Source organism: Puntigrus tetrazona, chromosome 3 (genome assembly GCF_018831695.1).
Source record: "Puntigrus tetrazona isolate hp1 chromosome 3, ASM1883169v1, whole genome shotgun sequence".
NCBI classification, from domain to species: Eukaryota; Metazoa; Chordata; class Actinopteri; order Cypriniformes; family Cyprinidae; genus Puntigrus; species Puntigrus tetrazona.
In genome coordinates, this window is record NC_056701.1 from 9,381,302 (window position 1) to 9,401,773 (window position 20,472).

At 41.3% G+C, this 20,472-nt stretch overlaps 1 protein-coding gene across 2 annotated transcripts in view; it reads left to right on the plus strand.

The window, feature by feature from the left end:
- col5a3a (collagen, type V, alpha 3a) overlaps window positions 1–19,509 on the plus strand; it is a 47,113-nt gene extending 27,604 nt beyond the window's left edge. For both annotated transcript variants that reach the window (XM_043235655.1, XM_043235656.1), the window contains 47 exons: window positions 108–161; window positions 298–342; window positions 1,357–1,410; window positions 1,518–1,562; window positions 1,907–1,960; window positions 2,254–2,298; window positions 2,746–2,799; window positions 3,344–3,388; window positions 3,573–3,626; window positions 3,877–3,984; window positions 4,070–4,123; window positions 4,418–4,471; window positions 4,569–4,613; window positions 4,776–4,829; window positions 4,922–4,966; window positions 5,093–5,146; window positions 5,227–5,280; window positions 5,667–5,720; window positions 5,856–5,963; window positions 6,185–6,274; window positions 6,471–6,524; window positions 6,618–6,725; window positions 6,827–6,934; window positions 7,005–7,058; window positions 7,150–7,203; window positions 7,298–7,405; window positions 7,770–7,823; window positions 10,089–10,142; window positions 11,029–11,082; window positions 11,267–11,320; window positions 11,407–11,514; window positions 11,586–11,639; window positions 11,736–11,789; window positions 11,876–11,929; window positions 12,005–12,058; window positions 12,144–12,251; window positions 12,397–12,450; window positions 12,600–12,653; window positions 12,928–13,035; window positions 13,499–13,552; window positions 13,722–13,757; window positions 14,025–14,078; window positions 14,163–14,472; window positions 15,222–15,334; window positions 15,453–15,521; window positions 16,171–16,404; window positions 17,268–19,509. In XM_043235655.1, coding sequence (XP_043091590.1) covers window positions 108–161; window positions 298–342; window positions 1,357–1,410; window positions 1,518–1,562; window positions 1,907–1,960; window positions 2,254–2,298; window positions 2,746–2,799; window positions 3,344–3,388; window positions 3,573–3,626; window positions 3,877–3,984; window positions 4,070–4,123; window positions 4,418–4,471; window positions 4,569–4,613; window positions 4,776–4,829; window positions 4,922–4,966; window positions 5,093–5,146; window positions 5,227–5,280; window positions 5,667–5,720; window positions 5,856–5,963; window positions 6,185–6,274; window positions 6,471–6,524; window positions 6,618–6,725; window positions 6,827–6,934; window positions 7,005–7,058; window positions 7,150–7,203; window positions 7,298–7,405; window positions 7,770–7,823; window positions 10,089–10,142; window positions 11,029–11,082; window positions 11,267–11,320; window positions 11,407–11,514; window positions 11,586–11,639; window positions 11,736–11,789; window positions 11,876–11,929; window positions 12,005–12,058; window positions 12,144–12,251; window positions 12,397–12,450; window positions 12,600–12,653; window positions 12,928–13,035; window positions 13,499–13,552; window positions 13,722–13,757; window positions 14,025–14,078; window positions 14,163–14,472; window positions 15,222–15,334; window positions 15,453–15,521; window positions 16,171–16,404; window positions 17,268–17,414 — 3,537 coding nt within the window. In that variant the 3' untranslated portion in view covers window positions 17,415–19,509. The remainder of the gene's footprint in view (window positions 1–107; window positions 162–297; window positions 343–1,356; window positions 1,411–1,517; window positions 1,563–1,906; window positions 1,961–2,253; window positions 2,299–2,745; window positions 2,800–3,343; window positions 3,389–3,572; window positions 3,627–3,876; window positions 3,985–4,069; window positions 4,124–4,417; window positions 4,472–4,568; window positions 4,614–4,775; window positions 4,830–4,921; window positions 4,967–5,092; window positions 5,147–5,226; window positions 5,281–5,666; window positions 5,721–5,855; window positions 5,964–6,184; window positions 6,275–6,470; window positions 6,525–6,617; window positions 6,726–6,826; window positions 6,935–7,004; window positions 7,059–7,149; window positions 7,204–7,297; window positions 7,406–7,769; window positions 7,824–10,088; window positions 10,143–11,028; window positions 11,083–11,266; window positions 11,321–11,406; window positions 11,515–11,585; window positions 11,640–11,735; window positions 11,790–11,875; window positions 11,930–12,004; window positions 12,059–12,143; window positions 12,252–12,396; window positions 12,451–12,599; window positions 12,654–12,927; window positions 13,036–13,498; window positions 13,553–13,721; window positions 13,758–14,024; window positions 14,079–14,162; window positions 14,473–15,221; window positions 15,335–15,452; window positions 15,522–16,170; window positions 16,405–17,267) is intronic.
- The last annotated feature ends 963 nt before the right edge of the window (window positions 19,510–20,472 follow it).

Consider the following 20,472-nt stretch of genomic DNA (forward strand, 5'->3'; position numbering starts at 1 on the left):
TACACCAGCTGTAATCTGCAGTGATATACCTTTCGATCATTAACACACTTGACCTTCATAATGTTAATGGGAGTTTCTGATGAGTTTCTGATTGTTTTACTTTACAGGGGCTAAGAGGACTTGTGGGGCCAAGAGGGCCACCTGGTCCACCTGGGCAGCAGGTAAGACAATTGCTCATCTATCATATTTACATAATGGCTAGTTGTCATGCACAGCATGAATAGAGGGGCTGAATTGTTATTGAGATGTTTAACTGCTGCATTGTTGTGAAATAAAACCTTGCATTTTTGCTTTTAGGGAATTCAAGGCGTTGATGGAGTTCAAGGGGCAAAGGGTAACTTGGTGAGTCTATTAAGTTTCCCATGCATGTATTGCAGAATGTCTTGAGGCCAATAAATTCCAGTATTTCTGAGGTTTGGTGTGGTTGTTCAAAACAACATGTCCGATATAACCATTGAGAAATGTGCAACAGGCCCTGTAGATGCCTGGCAGATAGGATAACAGATTCCTTGAAAACAGCAGAACAAAGTTACTTCAAGCCTGCATCTTTTCAGCTGACATATGCTGACATTAAGTAATGTTGGAATGGTAGTATTTGCAAGATGATTGCAAATTAATAACAACACTATGGTGTAATTACTTTGAGCTCTAATTTTCAGAGTCGAGGTTTTGTCAATTAAAGAATCAGAAGACAACCTAATTGATATTGGTTATAATTAAATTAGTGATCCTGTGTTAAAAACAACTAAAGCTTTATTGACAACATCTGTGGCTTACCACAGAAAATTTGAACTCATTCCACAGTTTTTAAACAGAAATGCACTTACAATGAAAGTGAATGGATATGTTGGCCATTACCCATATGGGTTAGTCTTTCATTCTCAGTGTGAACACATTATTAGTTGTTTTTACAAACTGTGCGTTGGATTTTCATTGTAAACTGTACATTTTAGTTTGTATGCACTTTGTGTACTGTTGATTAAAATCAGCTATAAAGCTTGACAGAAAATACTACTCATTTAGCCAGTTTATGAGGCAACAGCCCTGCACAACAAAAATATATTTACCATGGTTCTCAGTGACAGCTGGAGAAAGCTAAAACACATACTTAAAGCACCAATAATGCAGATTCTTTGCTTTTGATTTTGTGGTACTAGAGCAACAAATCTTTTTGTTGTTTTTTTAAACTGAAATAACCCTGAAATAGCACACAATGTCCATTTTAAATAACTTGGACGCACACATGCAAACCAAGTCAAATCTTCCCAGGAGGACATAAAGACATCCTAAACTAATGCCTTTACATAATGATGATTATGGTTACACAAAACTGATGACTTTTCTACTATTTTACAGGGACCACCTGGTGAGCCTGGACCTCCAGGACAACAGGGGAACCCAGGCATACAGGTATACATCTATATAAACTCCAGCACCGCATACTGAAGCCATGCCAGCAATGCAAATGTGCACTAAAACAGTTTTGCCTCTGAATGAAGAATTATGTTGTTTTTCAGGGCTTCCCTGGTCCACAGGGGCCTATAGGCTTGCCAGGAGAGAAGGTAAACTCTAGTCTTGCTTTATTTCAGTTTTAAAGCACTGACATTTGACCCCTTAGTAGATGAGCATTTGAAAAGAAGCATTGAATGTGAGCGAGTGAGCATCTAAGTGTGTGTGCTTTTATTCAGAATTCCATATGAATCTAGACAGATAATCAATTGCGAAATCTCACGTACACACAGACACACATCTTCTCTCAAATGTGTCTAAGCACATTATGGATATTGATTGCAGTTAATAAGCTGGGTATGCTGAGTATAAAGAAGGTTTTGGTTTGTGGTTTGGATCAGAGGATTTAATACTGAGCGTGTGTGTGTTTATTTGTTTGCTTGTGCTTTTTTTCCAGGGCCCTGAAGGCAAACCTGGAATGCAGGGCCTTCCTGGGATTGATGGTCCTCCGGTAAGTTCTGTTCTACAAAACTATCACAGAACTAAATTAAAATTTTCTATCTCTACCAGCCAGCAGGGGACGCTATGGCGCATACAGATACAATTTAATCCGTTCCCACGAACCATCCCAATAAATCTTCACAGCATAATTTTCATGCACAGAATCCTGAAAAAGCGATGATGCAGAGTCCTTAGTCCAGGCCTGGCCTTTTGTGTTGGCTCATTAGCTCTCTCACAGAAACAGGATGTCCCCTAATCAGCCTGCTGTCATGCTAACACCTGGTTATCCTGTTCAAATCACAGGGTCATCCTGGAAGAGAGGGACCCCCTGGGGAGAAGGGACACCAGGTGGGTTACAATCACACACACACACACATCGCTGCTCCACTGACCTGAATAAGCGGTGAAAATTTGAAGAGGAAGCAGAGAGAGCCAAGAGTTTAAATGTGGCCCCACGCAGAAAAGCGCTGCCCTGTTCACGGTCCCCTCTGTCTGAAGCCTTTTGTTACAGGCTCTCCAGCTGCAGTCGCTAAATTATAACCGTTCACAAAGCATAACGGCATGCTTTTATGTGTGCGCTATCGCAGTAATTGCACACTTGAATCAAGCCATCGCCATTGTGCGGTCATTGTTTCTTTTTCACCGATGTACCCTAATGCCGCGTCGTCATCACGAAGCATACACGCTAAGGCATTGTCGTCGGCACACATGGTTTAATCGTAGATAAATGACAGGGTATTGTTAGTGCAATGCTTTCCCCTTCACTAGACTAACATTGTCTCTTTTTCTATTCAGGGTTTATCAGGAGCACAAGGGCCGGTCGGATATCCCGGGCCCCGTGGAGTCAAGGTGAGCAGTTTTAAGATCGCAGCTTGTACGGTTAGCTCAAAGACATCCTGTCTGGGATGGCAGACTTTTGATTGACAGTCCGACTGTGGGTGAATGGCAGACAACTGGCTCAGGTAGACCAGTTTAATTCCTCCTGGAAAAGCCTTGACAGTGCACAGCACTCGTGATGGACAGTCGAAAACGCAACAAGGAGGAAAACGAAACCTGTCCGGGCTTGTTTGTGAGGAAGTGTGTGAAGCCTTCAGCATGTGGTCAAGGAATAAAAAATGGATTTATCCTGATAGCACATAAATCTACTCTGAAGGTGTCATCCAGATTATTATCATCTGTGTCTATATTCTGTCCCAGTGGTGCTTTTATTTGTTGCTGTATGTCTTACCTCCAGCATTTTGTAAGCCATGATTTTTATTACTTTAAACAGTCAGTGCTGGTATTCATGCCAAGACATCCTCTCTGAGATTCTGCTTTTCGGGTGAATGTTTCCTACCTGAGGTTCAGAGATCCCTGCGGCACACACTTGATATATTTTGCTCTTTTCTAACAGGGCGCAGACGGGGTGAGGGGACTGAAGGGTAGCAAGGGGGAGAAGGTAAGAGAAAAAACATAATCCACTTGTTTTCTCATAACAAAGCAAGGGAAGAGAAGACACAATCAGTTATCAGTGTGGTAGATAAAGCACGGCTTTGTCACAGGATGTGTGACAGGATGTGTGATGTTTTTTAAGTGTGTCTGCATTTTATTCCGGCTAATAGAATTATTTTTGTTTGTTACAGGGTGAAGATGGTTTCCCAGGGGCCAAGGGTGACATGGGCATCAATGGAGACAGAGTGAGTTTTTCCATTCAGCCCAAATAAGGTGCTTGTTAAAACAAACATTATTATTGCTCAAAAGTGTTTTATTGCACTACAGTGTTTAAGTGGTCCCACACTGTTTTGTGCTACTGACACAAATTACACTTCATATCATGCAGAGGAAAAGTATTTTACTTAATACATACAAAAACATTGTGGTAACCATTCAAAATTTCTTAAAAAATTTAATTTTTTGATGGCATAACTTGTGTGTGTTCATGCTCAGGGTGATAATGGGGCTCCTGGAAGCCGTGGTGAAGATGGACCAGAAGGGCCGAAGGGTCAATCAGGACCCCTGGGAGAGCCTGGACCTGCGGGAATTGCTGGAGAAAAGGTAATAGCTGCTTCTATTTTGCGTTGTTTATATTCCAATTATTTTTGTTTGCCTTCATTTTCCTGATTTTTCATTCCATGTGTAGGGCAAACTTGGTGTTCCTGGACTGCCTGGATATCCCGGCAGGCAAGGCTCCAAGGTAAAGCATTATCATTGAAATAACAATAACCTTTTTTTTTTTTTTTTTTTTACAGAAATCTCAAAGCCGCAGGTTTCAGTCATGGTATATTAATATTTCAAGATTAAATTTTTACTGAGGATGATTAATGACCATTTAGAGGCCAGTTTTATTAATAGCTTATCTGAAACTACAATTATTATTTAGCTTATTTATGGTAATGGGACTTCAGAGGTTAATTTGTGGTTAATTAAATGTAGAGGTTGATTAATGAATGGAATGTGGTAATTGATTAACCTTCGCATTGGTCCACAGGGATCAGTGGGCTTTCCTGGAACAGCTGGGGTGGAAGGAGAGAAAGGAAAGAGGGTAAGAGGCCTGTGCAATGGTACACTGTCCAATGGACTACGCTTACCCTGCTACAGCGATAGGTGTGTCCTCATTGTTTTTTATGCTTTCTTTACAGGGTTCTGCCGGACAGCCTGGTCCCGATGGTGAAAGAGGTCCAAATGTAAGTACTAAGCATGCTAATGAAATGTAAAACCTCTTTGGTTTTACTAAAAACACATACAGAGATTATTAAGGCAGCAGTCGATAATAATTGATTGAACTATTGTTTTAATCATGCATCCTTTATGAGCATATTTATGTGTTGGCTTCCTGTTGTTTGTAGGGTGTACGTGGAGGAAGAGGAGCAAGAGGCCCGACAGGAAAGCCTGGAGCCAAGGTAAGAAACCCATCCTATATATTCCTTTTGAAAAAGGTGGTCCTGTATGTGTTTAAATTCATGTGACGTCCCCTTTTTTGTCTTATGCACAGGGCTCTGCCGGTCATGATGGCCCACAGGGTGCTGTAGGAGAGAGAGTATGTGTTATCTATTACAATTCTCCTCATATTACACGGTCAATCTACCAGACTAATGTGAGATTTCACATTTCTTTTCATTGCCGGAGATAAATGAATAACAGTGTTTCTTCCGCTCTGCTTCAGGGCCCTCAAGGTCCACAAGGACGCGATGGAGAAGCCGGGCCAAAGGGACCAAACGTAAGTGACCAGCAAAGAAAGAAAACTCTTTGAGAAAATGAAACGATATCTCCAACGTTTTTTATGTCCTTTCTTTTAAGGGCCCTCCAGGAAAGGACGGGTTGCCAGGTCATCCAGGCCAACGGGGAGAGCCGGTGAGTCAGTTCATATTTCAAAAAGAATCATTTCAGAGAAAGGTAACCACGGTCATTTCCCAAATGGACTGGTGACACATTTGATGTGACTTGTGAGCAGCCTTCTGAATCCTTAAATGACAAGTAAGAGCACTGTATATCCCACTTGTCATTTAATTACTCACAAGTGCTTTTAAAAGGCACTATTTACCCTTAGTGCTGAGTTAGTGCAGACTTCACAGTGAACTGCTACCTGACATTTTATTTAGCATCACATCACGAAAACTGCATTTGGGACAAGGCCCATCTTGGGCTTTAAATGAATTTTCGCAACTAGATATATAGATATGTATCTAGTATTATAAGCAGTGTGAAAACTATTTTCACATTCAAGTTCTTTTATACAGGGATTTCAAGGAAAGACTGGACCCCCCGGACCTGCTGGAGTGGTTGGCCCACAGGTAAGTCGATCACACAGGCTTGGATGAACAATGCCTTCATGCTTCATGGTCTTCGCTCAGTTCCAAGAAGCTATGCAACATTTATGAATGTTTGATCTGATCTAATAAATCTGTCTCACTTATCTTCTATTCCAGGGAAAAACCGGGGAGACTGGCCCCACTGGTGACAGGGGACATCCGGGTGCCCCAGGACCCCCTGGAGAGCAAGGTCTGCCAGGAGTCACGGGCAAAGAGGGAGCCAAGGTTAGATATCAGTGTTGAAATCATCATCATCACGTGACACACCAAACACATTCATCTAGTTATAAGTTACATTGCTCATTACACTCCATATGTTTCGGCTCATTCAATATGAATAGAGCTCCCAGCATGGCTCAGTGCCTATAAAGAGTGATGGATGACTCCTAATGAGTGAGAGAGTTGTGGAAACAGAGATCCATCTTTCTGCGTTCTCTGGTCTCCAGGGAGATCCAGGACCTGCAGGGCTGTCCGGGAAGAGTGGTCCTGCTGGGCGTCGTGGATTCAGAGGAGAAAGAGGCTTACCTGGCACTTCGGTAACATTTCTCAACACATCTGAGAGAATGCCTTCTTTTAATTCCTACTGTGATGACTGTTGCCTTTACATAAGTGACAACTGTTCCAATATAAAAGCAGGCATCTTATAGATTGTCAGATGGCGATTGCTATAGGATTTTATTTTTTACATATAAAGAATCTCATTTTTACTGTCTTGGATTTATGGTTTACTAGGGTACTGGAGGTCTGAAGGGTGGGGAGGGCCCCCCTGGTGTTGCAGGACCAACTGTAAGTGTTTTTTTTCTATTGTCCTTTTTCTTTCTTTGTGTTTCCACAATATACTTCACTTAACTAAAATGTTGCATTCCTTTGCCTGTCCAGGGTGCCACAGGAGAAAGAGGACCCGCTGGAACTGCAGGAGCCATTGGTCAGCCTGGTCGTACGGGAGGTGTCGGCCCTTCCGGGCCAATGGGAGAGAAGGGCGAGCCGGTTAGTGCCGACAGGATATTTCAGTCTGTGAAATGAGAAGATACACTACTATGCTAGAGTAACTTTAAGAGTAATGACCAATTACCTCTGTTCCTCTTCAGGGAGAGAAAGGGTCAATTGGTCCTGCTGGGCGAGATGGAGAACAAGGGCCTGTCGGATTACCTGGTCCTGCAGGGTCACCTGGTCCACCTGGAGAGGATGGAGATAAGGTATAGCTTTGACTACTTTTTTAAAAATTGCACATGCTGGTTGATATTTATGGCCATGCTTGTTTGTCAGGGTGAGACAGGAGGACCAGGGCAGAAAGGCAGCAAAGGAGACAAGGGAGAGGGGGTTAGTATCTCTATCTTGTCATAAGTGCTGAATAATACATGAACTTTCATTAGAGGTATGCATCACCATATCGCTGTATGTTATCTCACAGGGTCCCCCAGGGCCGCCTGGGAGCCAAGGACCTCCTGGACAGCTAGGATCACCAGTATGTATGAGTGTGGTGTGCATGACCCAATGTGAGAGTGATGTTGCTTAGATTTCTGTGTGTGTTCACAGTTCAGCACTGATGTCTCTTTCAGGGTCTGGATGGAGAGCCAGGGCCCCGGGGACAGCAAGGAATGTACGGCCCTAAAGGTGATGAAGGTCTGCGTGGTTTCAAGGGGGCAACCGGACCCCCGGGGTTGCAGGTAAAGCATATGCCACATACACATGACTTTTCAGACCATCTTTAGGTTTGTATAACCAAACAAAACCTATGAAATTAAAGTTGGGATTCTAAAAATACAACCAATAGCAGAAGGCTATGTTAGTTTTGTGGGCATTTTTGCAAATAGTCTGCCATTTTTAAGCCTGCATCCCTGAGTTGTTACATATTGAGCATTCTGTCAGTTCCAGATGTCCTTATCTATTGACTGCATGCATGAATGCACTGTTTGCAAAATCTTAGTTCATCTTCATCCAGATGGGACATAGTTTTCACAGCTCATTGAGGGGGTTAATCCACCTTAATTTCAAAACTGTATGACTCTAAATTTAAATGTGTTTATTTAGGGAATGCCAGGACCCCCTGGAGAGAAGGGAGAAAGTGGCCACGTTGGAGCTATGGTAAGATGTGCATTTCATGAATTCCTCATATAAATATTTTGACTCTAGTCTAAGCTTTTAGCCTGTGTAATACCCCTAAATGCTACACCTTGCATGCAGCAAGTTTGAGTAAATTTCAGTATATAATTTTTTTTTCAGTTTTGAGTTAGATTTTTTAAATTGAATTTGTCACACTCCACAGGAGGATTATTCAGATATATAGTTGAGTTGAAATGTTCTTCCACGCTAGTCTGTGAAATGGTCAGATATATAAAAAAGTATATGAAGAGTTTGCACATGAATTTTTCTTCTAAAATTATAATTTTTATCAGACTCCAATGTGAAGGCTCTATAATTTCACTTTAATGGCTATGAATAGGTTCTCTTCATTGACATTGCAGTGAAATGGCTGAACATAAACATAGCAGCCTGAGAAATATGCTCATTTTAGAATTAAATTAAAGTGGCACTTGAAGAGGCTTTTTGCATCTGAACACTATATATGATTTTTTTTTAATTACAAATGTCTATAAATTCAAACAGCCAGATCTACTATTGAGACATCTGAGAAACTTCAACAGTGCTTACAAATCTTTAATGTGACTCGGGAAGAACAAGTTGTCTCTGGGAGTGATTCGTTCATTCACCCATGTGTAATATCCTATTGGTTCTGTACTGGAATTCTTTGAAAGACAAACTAATCAGTTCTCTTTCTGGCTCATACTGCATTGGTTAAATCTTATGGGCCTGTCATGCAATGAAACCCTGAAGACTTGAAAGGTGAGGTGAGCTAATCATAAACTAAAGACCCAGGTAAACAATGATTTACAATGATTAGTCTTTTCTGTTTCTCATAGCATTATAGTTTTGTATTGTTTGTTGTGTATTGTTTGATGTTAGGGAAGTGATACATAACATTTTAATGATGTTTTGATAAAATGAACAAACTGACTTGAAAAAAGATTTGTTAATTTTGCTGAACGAGACTCAAAGGTCCCAGTTGGTAAAATGATCCGAACTTCCCATCACTAAATAGAAATGGAATTTTGAAAATTCCCAAAACAAAGATAGATACTTCTAAATGCAAATGGTTCCAACCCTGAATGATTACTCAAATCATGTCACTTGTCAAAGAGAAGAGTGCTGTTACTTTGCTAAGCCACTGGTTTCCAAAACTTACTCCTGGAGCCTCAAGCACAACTCACATTTACACATTTATTACATTAACATAAAATAGTAGTTTGTAGTACAAACTTGTTCAATGAAAAAACAATCATTCACTCGAGTATCACATTAAGTCAGTCCAACGTTCCAAACCAGCGCAGCATTTCTCTTAACGGGACTCTCTGTAGGATGAGAGTCAGCAGAGAACTATAATACAGTGAAAGATGAGGAAACCGAGAGAGAAGCCGTGTGAGACTAGGGCATCATTCATGTGTGTGAGTGTATAAGTGTTAGACCCGTGTGAGCCGAGAGTGACAGAAGAGAGAGAGTGATGCTGGTTCTGAAGTGGAAGGCAGCGTGACAGCTGCTAATCAGATTACCGTGAGCCTGGGCTGTCTAATGAGCGCACTCCTTTGTGACAGTCTTCTCACGGCTCCGTCAACCATGAAGGAATGCAAAACAAGATTCTCAACGGTTCCACACACTTGCACGATTAGATGAAGTGCATCAAAACCGGGCAAAAACAAAGCCACGAGACCTTACTGGGAACATCTCATCCGCGAGTGAATGCCGTGGATCATGGGATTTCTAGGCCCTAATGCATAGCCACTGTATTTCCCATTTTCGCTGTACCAGTTTGTGTTAAGCCTCTGTGATGGATTCTGGAGAGTGGGGTATTGTATATTTTTGAGACTACACACTCAGCCTTGGTGTTGATCCTTGCTGTAGTCTCTCCAGCTGGATGCTTCGTGCTGCACTAATATCTCTCGGTGGAGACCGCATGCAGCGTGGTAGCAACGGTTTTGGCCAGTTTGATTAATGGCTCGTGTTCCGCCCTCCGCAGCAATAAGAGGTATGCCTCAGGAGTTGAGAATTCATGCAGTGTAACCAGAGAATGGAGAAGTGAGATGGTCCTCATTAAAACGCAGACACAGCACACAGAGAGGAAATCAGCCTGCCCGTAATAGCCTGTCACCACCATGTCAGAGATGTACAAAAAAAACACCTCTCTGACACAGAGAAAGGTGCTGATTGTACAAAAAGAGGAGGAGAGAGAGTGAAAGAAGAGAGTACATGTCTAATGATATGTGAGAAATGCTTAATCTTTATGCTTCTCATCAGGGCCCTCCAGGACAACATGGCCCGCATGGCCCCCAGGGACCCATTGGGGGAGAGGTAAGTGTCTTTGTGTTTTCTTTCCTGTCTATCAACCTCCTGTGCAGTAGGGTTCAAATGCAGGACAGTAGATTAGCGATAGTACTGCTGAGACATAATGAGGAGTCTTTGTTTCGCGACTCCAAAGAACCCGTCCTGTGTATCAACACTCTGCCGTGCCGCAGATGAAAACCCCCCAGGCTGTTATGAGGTCACATACGACACCTCATTTCTCTTTCCTCAGACTTTCATCCTCCCCATATCTCTTTCTGCCCACCCTCTGCTGATTTTGAGCGTTAAATTATTAACAAGAAGTGGGATATGATCCTTCTGCAAGAGTTATATTTACTTCTCTATGAATGATTAAGGAATATTAGACTATCATCCCTGAGAGAGAGTTATATTTACCTCTATTAATGGCCGCCTTTGAACATCTCCCATGTGTTAATAATTGAAAAGTGAGAGAACCGAGACAGACGTGGCAGTGACCCATTCGCCTGCACTCTAAAAGTGCTGGAGAGTAGAAAAGAAGAGAGTTGTGCACCGGGGCTCAATGTGCCCATCTTATGAAAAGCGGCCAGTATGTATACACTGGTCATCTATTTGGCTTCATGTGTGCACCTCACTTAAAGGCACTCAGCAGAAAGACTCCAGAGACCAGGGCAGCCACTTCAGTTTAGACTCATTCGAGATATTCATACTCAGCCACTGAAGCCATAAACGCCTCAGCCAGGAGGAAGCTGAACAATATGGCGTTTTAGCTTAATAAAATATGATTGCATATACAGAGAGACCATGCTCGGTAGTCTGTAATCTCATCACTGTAATGTCAACAGTCTGCAAGTAGAGGAGACAGCCTTGCATGCATTATGTATGAAACTGACTCAGTTTTGTTCTGTGTGGCAAGGGTCCTCAGGGCATGCCGGGCGGAGTGGGCCAACCAGGAATTGTTGGAGAAAAGGTAGACCACTCTCTCACTGTGTATATGTACAAGTATTTTTGTGATTTATGGGGGAGGTTGTGTTTATTTGTTGGAAGGTGCTGCCTCTGTAACTATGTAAACATGTGAGCATAAGTATGATGGATGGTCGCTTTCTATCTTTTTGCTTCCTTCTCTTTGTCGGTCTCTTTTGCTCTCTATCTAGGGTGAGGATGGGGAAGCAGGGAATCCAGGAAATGTGGGTGAAACCGGCCCCCCTGTAAGTAATTTCTTCCTGTTACCTCTTTTTTCATTAGTCTTTGATCTCCCATTTATCACTAAGCGCCCTGTTGCTTTAATGTCAAGGGAGACAAAGGTGAAGTGGGTGAGAAGGGTGATACTGGCCCCCCTGGGGCTGCAGGACCCGCAGGAATCAGAGGCACACCTGGATCAGATGGACCCAAAGGACACCCAGTGAGTAACTATTCCCACAGTTAAACTGTCAAGACTTTTGTACTCTTAACACCATCTATTTTCCTCAATAGGGTCCCCTTGGTTTTCCTGGAGATGCGGGACCCCCTGGAGAGCCAGGTGCTAATGTAAGTGCAGCAACACTTGCATCAATTCAAGCTTCAAGATCGACACCTTTTGATGGTAATTTCACATGGTGATTTGAATATAATTTTTGGATGTAGGGTATTGACGGTGGGCCAGGAGCTAAAGGGGATAATGGCGAACCTGGCAAAGCTGTAAGTAGAGTTTTCAAGCAATCCGAGATTTTGATGTAATTATACATTTGTGAAAGTAATTCAAGTAAATATTCTCTTTTGAACAGGGACCCCCAGGAGCCTCAGGAGAGCCTGGCCCTCCAGGGCCACCTGGACGGAGGGTGGGATTCAATTGTGTACTGGATGATTCACATACTATAAAAAACTAATCTAACCACTAGTCTCCTTCTACACAGGGTCATACAGGTCCTGAAGGAAAAGAAGGGAAACAGGGAAAAAAGGGGGCAAAGGTGAGTGTTTTATAATGGTATATATGGTATATAGCATGGCATAGTTTTACACAAGGACAACTATCATGTTTACTTTCTTCTTTAGGGTTCTGCAGGTGCTGAGGGTTCAGTGGGAAAAACCGGGCCTGTTGGACCACAGGGACACCCTGGAAACCCTGGTCCAGAGGGATTGCGTGGGATTCCAGGCTCTGCTGTGAGTCTAAGCGCATCTATGTTCCAGTATAACATTCTACCATTGATAGCAGATATTGAACAACGTGGCTTTATCCGCTCTTATTACTGATCTCTCTGACCGCTTAATCCATCTTGAACTTACCACTCTGCTTGGTCCTTTTCAGGGGGAGCAAGGGTTAAATGGGCCCCCTGGGCAAACTGGACCCCCAGGACCTATGGTAGGGTTTTCACCACTTCTTTCTCTCCCATATCGATCTACAACTGTATCAAATGCTGCTTCAAGAAAAGAAGTCAAATTATTTTTGGCTTGTAGCAAATTCTGCCTCAAAATGAAATTGAACTTTGTGACTGGCTTTGCTTTATATAGGGTCCAGCTGGATTGCCAGGACTGAAAGGAGATCCCGGCATTAAAGGAGACAAGGTATGAGAGCATCATAAACACTTGAAACTGTGAGATATGATACCTGACTGCATCATAGACTGCATCAAACAATACAGCTTGAGAGAGCTGGGAACATAACTGAACAGCTTGAAACCAGCGATTATATCTCTCAATAAAGCCAAATATAAAACTCTCAAAACGTAACTTGCTGGCTCTGTGCTCATTGTGAAATATTGTGAAGTCCTTTTGTTTGCAAAATCATGGCATGTGGTAACAGTAATGGCTCAGTGCACTCTTTCTTTGTTCTTTGTAGGGTCATGTTGGGCTGATTGGATTGATTGGACCTCCAGGAGATCTGGGAGAGAAAGGAGATCGAGGCCTGCCGGGAAACCAGGGAGTACAAGGCCCTAGAGGAGATGGTGTATGTATATATCTCTACTATTATAAACAAGTTTTAATATATATTATACAAGCATTAGAATTATGGTCTTTGTTGGGAGTTTAATTAAAATGTATGTATAAACAGAGTTGTAAACATTCTCAGTCACAAATTCACTGAACTAAGAAAATTAAGAAAGTAGGAATGTTTCATGAGTAATGTTCAATAATGTTCAATTTTGAGCTATAATTTTTCTTGTATCTTACGTTAGGATGCATATGAATTTAATATCTACTTTGTCTATTGATTGTTGGGCAACTGTTAGCATGAATGACCAGTAGCCACCATAGAGATTTTAATTTTGATTGTTTGGTTCCAATTAAAAAGATTAGATAATAATATAGAAATTGTTACAATGTAAACATATTAGAAACACAAACACTCCTAAACTGTCTGTATTAATAATGGTCTTAAAGAAAATTTTATTTTGATCTCTTGATGATAGGGTACTGGTGGCCCCCCCGGCCCGACTGGTCCACCTGGACCCCCTGGGTTGTCTGTGAGTTGCCATTTTTATATGCATTCCTTTTTCTCGTTCTATATATCGATTATCTCTTAGCTTCATAGCGGAACAGCAACTACTTTTGAAGGTACCTGTTAGGTTTAAATTTATTTGCGGAATCATATTGCCTGTTTTTCATTACTGTTATTTTCTGTCTCACTGGTAGGGTGCAATAGGTGAGAAAGGATCTAAAGGAGACCAGGTCGGTATATATATTTTTCATTGCAGTCTTGTTTTTCATCTCTCTCTGTTTATATGGTATTTGTTTGTTTTGATCTGAGCTTTTGCTTCTGTTATGAAACCTGAGTGAAAGGCATTGTCAGTGCCTGAGTTGCATCCTGCTGCACTAACTTGGATAATCCCTCTGAACGAATCGCCATATGAAGCACTGAGTTGGCAGTGGCCTTTGAGTGTTGTGCCAATTTTAGGGATGCCTGACTAAACTGTTTCTGTTTCTCTCCCCCCAAAGGGAACCATCGGTGCAAGAGGAGATCCAGGACCTGCTGGTCCACCTGGACTACCTGTGAGCCATCATAATGTCTCCTTAATTTTCTGTCTGTTTCTGTTATCCCGACTCCTCATGTCTCCCATCACTCTGTTTCTCTAGGGCCCACCAGCCACTATGATTGAGCCTCTGCCATACAGAGAGGGACGTAAAAAGCGAAGGAGACACTCAAACCGACAAGGAGCCGGAGCCAGGGCAGAGAGCGAGGAAGAGGAAGCGGTCCAGCTCAACATGGAGGATTTCCTACAGGCAGACGAGTCTCTAGATGACCCAGAAGGCATGGAAGAGGTGTTTGCGTCACTCAACTCAATGAAAACAGAGGTGGAGCTCATGAGAAAACCACTCGGGACCTTCGAGAGTCCTGCCCGCACATGCAAGGAGCTGATGTTGTGTCATCCAGAATACAAAGATGGTGAGGAATATTACACACATTTTCCATTAGTTAATTAATTTCTTTGATGGAGGGAATTCGCTATCAATGCTTGGTAATTGTGCCCGTCTTGGTTTATTTGCACATGCTGTCTGTTCATTGAAGGAATTATGCAAATCAGGTAACAGCGCACAATCTAAGCTGAATAAAATTTGCACAGTGCAAGCAGGTCAGTTCAAAGTGTTTTGTTGTAAAACATGCTGCAGACTAATATAATCTGACAAACTTCAATGGAACTATATAGAATCACTAAATTCCACCAGATACCTGAACAAGCTTTAAAAATGCAGAATGTGGCATTTAGAAATGACAGTTTTTTTTTCGGATTTTAATTTGTTTGAATTTATGCATTTGGCATGAGCCAAACATACAGTTTGTCAGTTCATGCTTCTCTGGGAATCGAGCCCATGACCTTGGTGTTGCACTGTTTTGTGTCTTGTCTGAACTACAGAAATATCTTCATTTTCATTTAATACATTTTGATTGTACTTCAGTTTAAATTCAGTAACTGAATTATAATGTAAAAAGAATTCTTAATTTTGAATGCTACATGACCTTGGCAAACAGCACTGGCGGTATCTTTAATGATTCAGATTTACATACAAAAGAGTTGTGTTTGTGCTCTTTGTGCATTAAGTACTGAAAGTGACTATTTAGTGAATTTGGCCCATGTTATTCTCCCCAGTATTTAAAAACCATTTAAAGAGATCTTGCAATCCACCCCCTCTTAGGTGAATATTGGATTGACCCAAACCAAGGCTGCCATCGAGACTCCATTAAGGTTTTCTGCAACTTCACTGCGGAGGGGGAGACCTGTCTGCACCCTGATAAACGATTTGAAATGGTGACCCTCAAACCATACTCACGTACACTACACACGTCTTCCTGCAGTCTCAGTTCAACAGGCCTTTTGGAGTCTGAAGAAAAACACGTCTGATCTGTCTCTTCATCTCTCAATACAGGTGAAGCTGGCCGCCTGGAACAAAGAAAAAACGGGCAGTTGGTACAGCCAGTACAGAAAGGGCAAACAGGTGCTTTTCCCTTCAAATGTTTTTCTTTCATCTTTTAACTCTCTGACTGTCAACATGCATGCAGCACCAAGTTTGAATCCAGACACTTTTTTTTGCCTAAAAATTCTTCATTGTCGCCCCACAGTTTGTTAGAAACACACTGCCTGATGCAATAAATAGACCAGTTGTTATATAGAATTTTAACTCTCAAATTAACAGCGAAACATGGTGAAAGAGGTTTTCTGAACTGTCAAACAATCAACCGAGATGCATCACTCAATGGGTGTGTGTCTTTGATAAAAATAAAAAATAAATGGTATGTCTGGTTTAGAAAAGGGATATGATGGAATTTATATGCGGCTCTATCTGAAACGCCTCGGGCCAAACTCTCTTGAGTGCACGTTAGCGACCTCCATCCGTCTTGGCTCATTAAATGATGCTTGAGACTAACAGCTAAAGCCTGTTTCACTCGGAGCTCATTCGTAAGGTGCGACATCTGACCTTGTTATGGAGATTTAGGTAGACAGATGTCACTCTTTTCTTGCCTTCATTAGGAATAAAATCAAGGAGGGGTGAGCAAGTTTGTATGGATGCCATGCAATAAATATGTCTAAAGAACTGTCTTTGATTAAGCTGAGTGCTCCATACCCATGATTCCCTTTTACTGCAGTTCTCCTATATTGACACTGATGGAAATCCAGTTCCTGTAGTCCAGCTGACCTTCCTGAAGCTCCTCAGTGCCACAGCCACGCAGACCTTCACCTATAGCTGCCAGAACTCAGTCGGGTGGTACGATGTGACGAGCCACAGCCATCAACAAGCTCTACGGTTCCGCGGCAGCAACGACGAGGAGATGACGCAAGCCAAATCGCCCTTTATCACAGCACTGTATGATGGTTGTCAGGTGAGGAGATTTCTATTTATGAAATTAACATAAGCAGGTTTGGTTTTGATGAGAGCTTTTTTAGAGTTTGAAGGTATTCATTTTATTTAGCGAGGGTGCATTAAATGAATCAATATTTTATTTTTTATTTTAAGTAGCAAAGATTACTATTTCAAATAAATACTGTTCAGCACAACTGTTGTCAACGTTGATAATAATGAGAACGTTATTATCAAATATCTTGAGCTGCAAATCATCATAATAGAATGATTTCTAATGGATCCCGTGACACTGAAGACTGCATTAATGATGCTAAACATTCTTTTACCATCACAGGAATATTTTAAACATTGTACTTATTCCATTCAAAATAAATGGTTTAAATCTGTATGTCCTTTCACGAAAAGCATCAGTGCGTGAATCCCGAGTTAAATCCACAGTCCTAATCCACTGATCATGACAGAAATCCAAAAAAGCCAAACCTCCACCAATGTTTTTTGCTACTTTAAATGAAATGCTAATCTAAAGCAGGATGTATAAAGAACCTGGTTATGCCATCGCCGTGTGTTTGTTTGTAAACAATAATTTTGTCTGTATGGGAAGTATTAGTTTAACACTTCCTTTTGAAAAAAAACTACAAAAAAAAACGCCCACACTTAGTTTCTCTGAGTTTAATGAATCACCAAATTAGCCTTCCTTCAGCAGAGAATGGGGAGCTAAAAACAATCAGAACACGCTAATTCTAAAATAGCACACAAATAAGCCTATTTCAGCAGGAGTTTAATGCTTCATCCAGCAGAAGAACCTCACAGGGATACACTCAGCAATTCATCCCAGAGCATAAAAAGCCTTCTTTCAGCTCACGTTTTGTTTTCTTTCCATAGACACGTAAGGGGCAGGAGAGGACCGTGCTGCAGATTGACTCTCCGCGATCAGAGCTTCTTCCGGTCATAGATGTGGCAGTATCAGACTTTGGAAATAACAACCAGAAGTTTGGCTTTCATGTCGGACCAGTGTGTTTTAATGGCTAACACAGAGCGCCTCATCACAGGACTCACCAGCTAAAGAAACAAGGCCACGAGTGCTATTTATTACGCAATATGTAGACAGTGGGTTGGTGGCATGTTTCCAAATGGCTTTTGAACATCTGATGGTTCTCAAAAAAGCCCAAAAGTCCATGGTCGCTACGCACAGATGCCAACCAGGACAAACTAAGCACATTTATCAAAGGGAAGTCTTTTTTTATCTCCTCTTCCGTCTGTCTTTATACTGTACTCACCTGTGGATTAAATTATGAGGCGTGACCCACTAGAGTTCCCAGAACTGCTCCGGCTGAAAAACAAATACATCATTTGTCTGTCATCTGCACCACAGACCATTTAAGCCCACAGCATATATGTTGAATTTACAGCCTGCGACTGGGATCTCATATTTGTTTGTCTCATTTGATAGCGATGATTTGAAATTAATTTGCCACTTGAGGGATCAGCTTCGACATTGAAGAGTAAATATTTCTCAGACCCATTTTCCTGCCTTGACTGCAATGTGATGCCAACTGAGGCAAAGTTATACCTCTTTACTAGTTTGACAAGAAAATACAACCCTGGTATGTTTGTAATTCCTCGCTTGGATATTCCCTGTCGCATCACACTTGCAGCGTTACTCATCTTTAATCAGCACACGCTCATACATAAACAATGTTAAATAAGGCCCGAGCTTTTCAAAACGCAAAGCAGTTTATGTGCATGACTCAAATGGAGCCCAGCTGCTTATTAATATGTAAAGTAGTCCGCTCACTTAAGCTGCTTGTCTTGTTAGCGGGCAGCCTAGTATGTTTGCCTGTCAGTGATCCATGTTTCCATGGTGCTAGAGTATCAACCTTTGTGCCACACAGCTGAATTGCTTCATATATGTATGTGGTAATGAATGAAAAATACTGTGTTGAGAGAGGGGTGTCATACGATCATTACACTGAAGACTGACTAAATTATGCTTCTTTTTTATGCAAACACATTCATATCTGAATTTGTGATTACCGAGTTCCTGATCATCAACCTCAGAGTATTGTGTGCTGTGTATGTGTGTTGATATGTCTTGTTTGTTGTGTGTTCCCACTGTGGTGCTAAAGAGATTTTTTTTTTTTTGCTATGTGTAATGATAATTTGTTGTCTCAGGGGCAGAGGTAGGAAAAGGGAAGACATCTGTGGTGCTTAATACTAATGGAGGGAGATAAACACTCTCAGAAAAACGTGCTGTAATATACTGCCAATACGGTGCAAATGTAGTGCTGATATGGATATAATATATTGGCAATTTATAAGGACGTAAACAAAAATGCTGACAGTAAACGCATTTTACGCAATGTTTAAAAAAAAGGTCCAAATCTGTAAATTGAGCAGCGACGATCAATTTTTACCCTATATTTTCTCAATTAAAAAATGAAAAAAAAACAGAGTTAGTATGTTTAATATTAATATACTGCAAAAATATTATTTTTAAAATAAGTGTTTTTGTTTACTTTTCCAGTACATGACACACCACATTTTATCAACTTAGTTTTTAACTAAACAAGTTTGGTTGAAAGTGGGAGTTTTTTCTATTTTTAGTTTTTAAACATTAAATTTTGTGTCATTTATTAAACTTAACTTCAACTAAATTTATCTTGATTTAAAAAAAGTTTGATATTTGTACTGGGAAGCAAGACAAAAATACAGACTAAAACGAGGATGTTATTTGATTTGGAACTGACATGAAGCGAAATATTAAATCTGCACATTAAATTAAGCACGTTTTACAGCATTTTACCATTTATACAGAAATATTAAAACCAAGAATATTTATTATTTTCTGTCAGAAACTACATGATGTGGAACAACCAAATCTGTTAATCAGACAATCCCAGAATGACTAAATATTAACATGCCTGGTTGCTATGGCTAGGAACTAAATTCAGCCCTGCCCATCCTGACCTCTGAACCCTCCTTTGTATATTGTCTGTGCTACTAATTTTACATAGTGTACAGTTACTCTAAAGTATGAATGATAATACTAATCTGTTGGCTGACAGTTGTATTTGTGAAAAAGTGATGAGCGAATTAAAAATGCCTTTCTTTAAAGGAGACCTTTTCATTGTCTTCGGAGTGCAAGCAATTTTTCGGGTTCTGAGGCGAGCTTCTTTTCGGAGAGGATCAGAGGCACTGTGATGTCTTCTGTAAAGGCAACAGACAAGCATGTCTCTTCATTAGCCTCAGCTACATTCTCTCGCTCTCTCTGCACTTGTAATCAACATCACTTCCTACCTCGCAGATGTAATCAACTCTGATTCACTCCCCAGTTCATTTATTTCAATTAACTTTTGTTTCCTTCCCCAGGAGAGGAACCGCGAGGAGAAGGGGAAGCAGACAGCCCTTTGTGTGTACGTGTGCGCGTAAATAATGAAATGGCTTTGGATTAAAAAGTGAGCCAAGGAGAATTAACCATATCTGCGGAGGGACACAATGAAATAGGGGAGGGAATTGGCAACCCACCCCGTTCACCTCCCCTTCGTTTGTCCCTGTCTGCTGCTGCGTGTTTTGCTAATGCGCTGTTCTTTTCTCCTCTCAACCTCTGCAATTATTTATAAGCACACAAACTAAGCATTCTGAAACCAGTAAGAGATACCCGCTCACCTCTTGAAAGTGAATAAATTGCCTTCATGTTGTTGGCACAACAAGCGCATCTCCTAGAAGCACCTTATTATCGCATTTGAACTACAACTGTTATTCAGAAGCGAAATGCAATCTCTCACCTCTGATTGCAAATAACAAATGTGAGACGCTTTTTTTCTCCTAGAAATACTGGATTTGATGTCTCTGTCAGTTCTGAGGCTTGAAACGCCCGACGCAAGTACGGGAGCTCAAGTTGCTCAAGGAGCTTCTAGTGCTGTAAAAGCGGGCGCTATAGTAGCCGTTACTTTCTACAGGAACATAAAGGTTCCCGAAACGGATGCAATTTGCAGCAATGGCATTTCAATCCATTTTTGGTTCCATTTCAGTGAGTAGTTCTTATAAGAACCCTTTTTCTTAGTGTGAAGAACATATTCTGAACCAT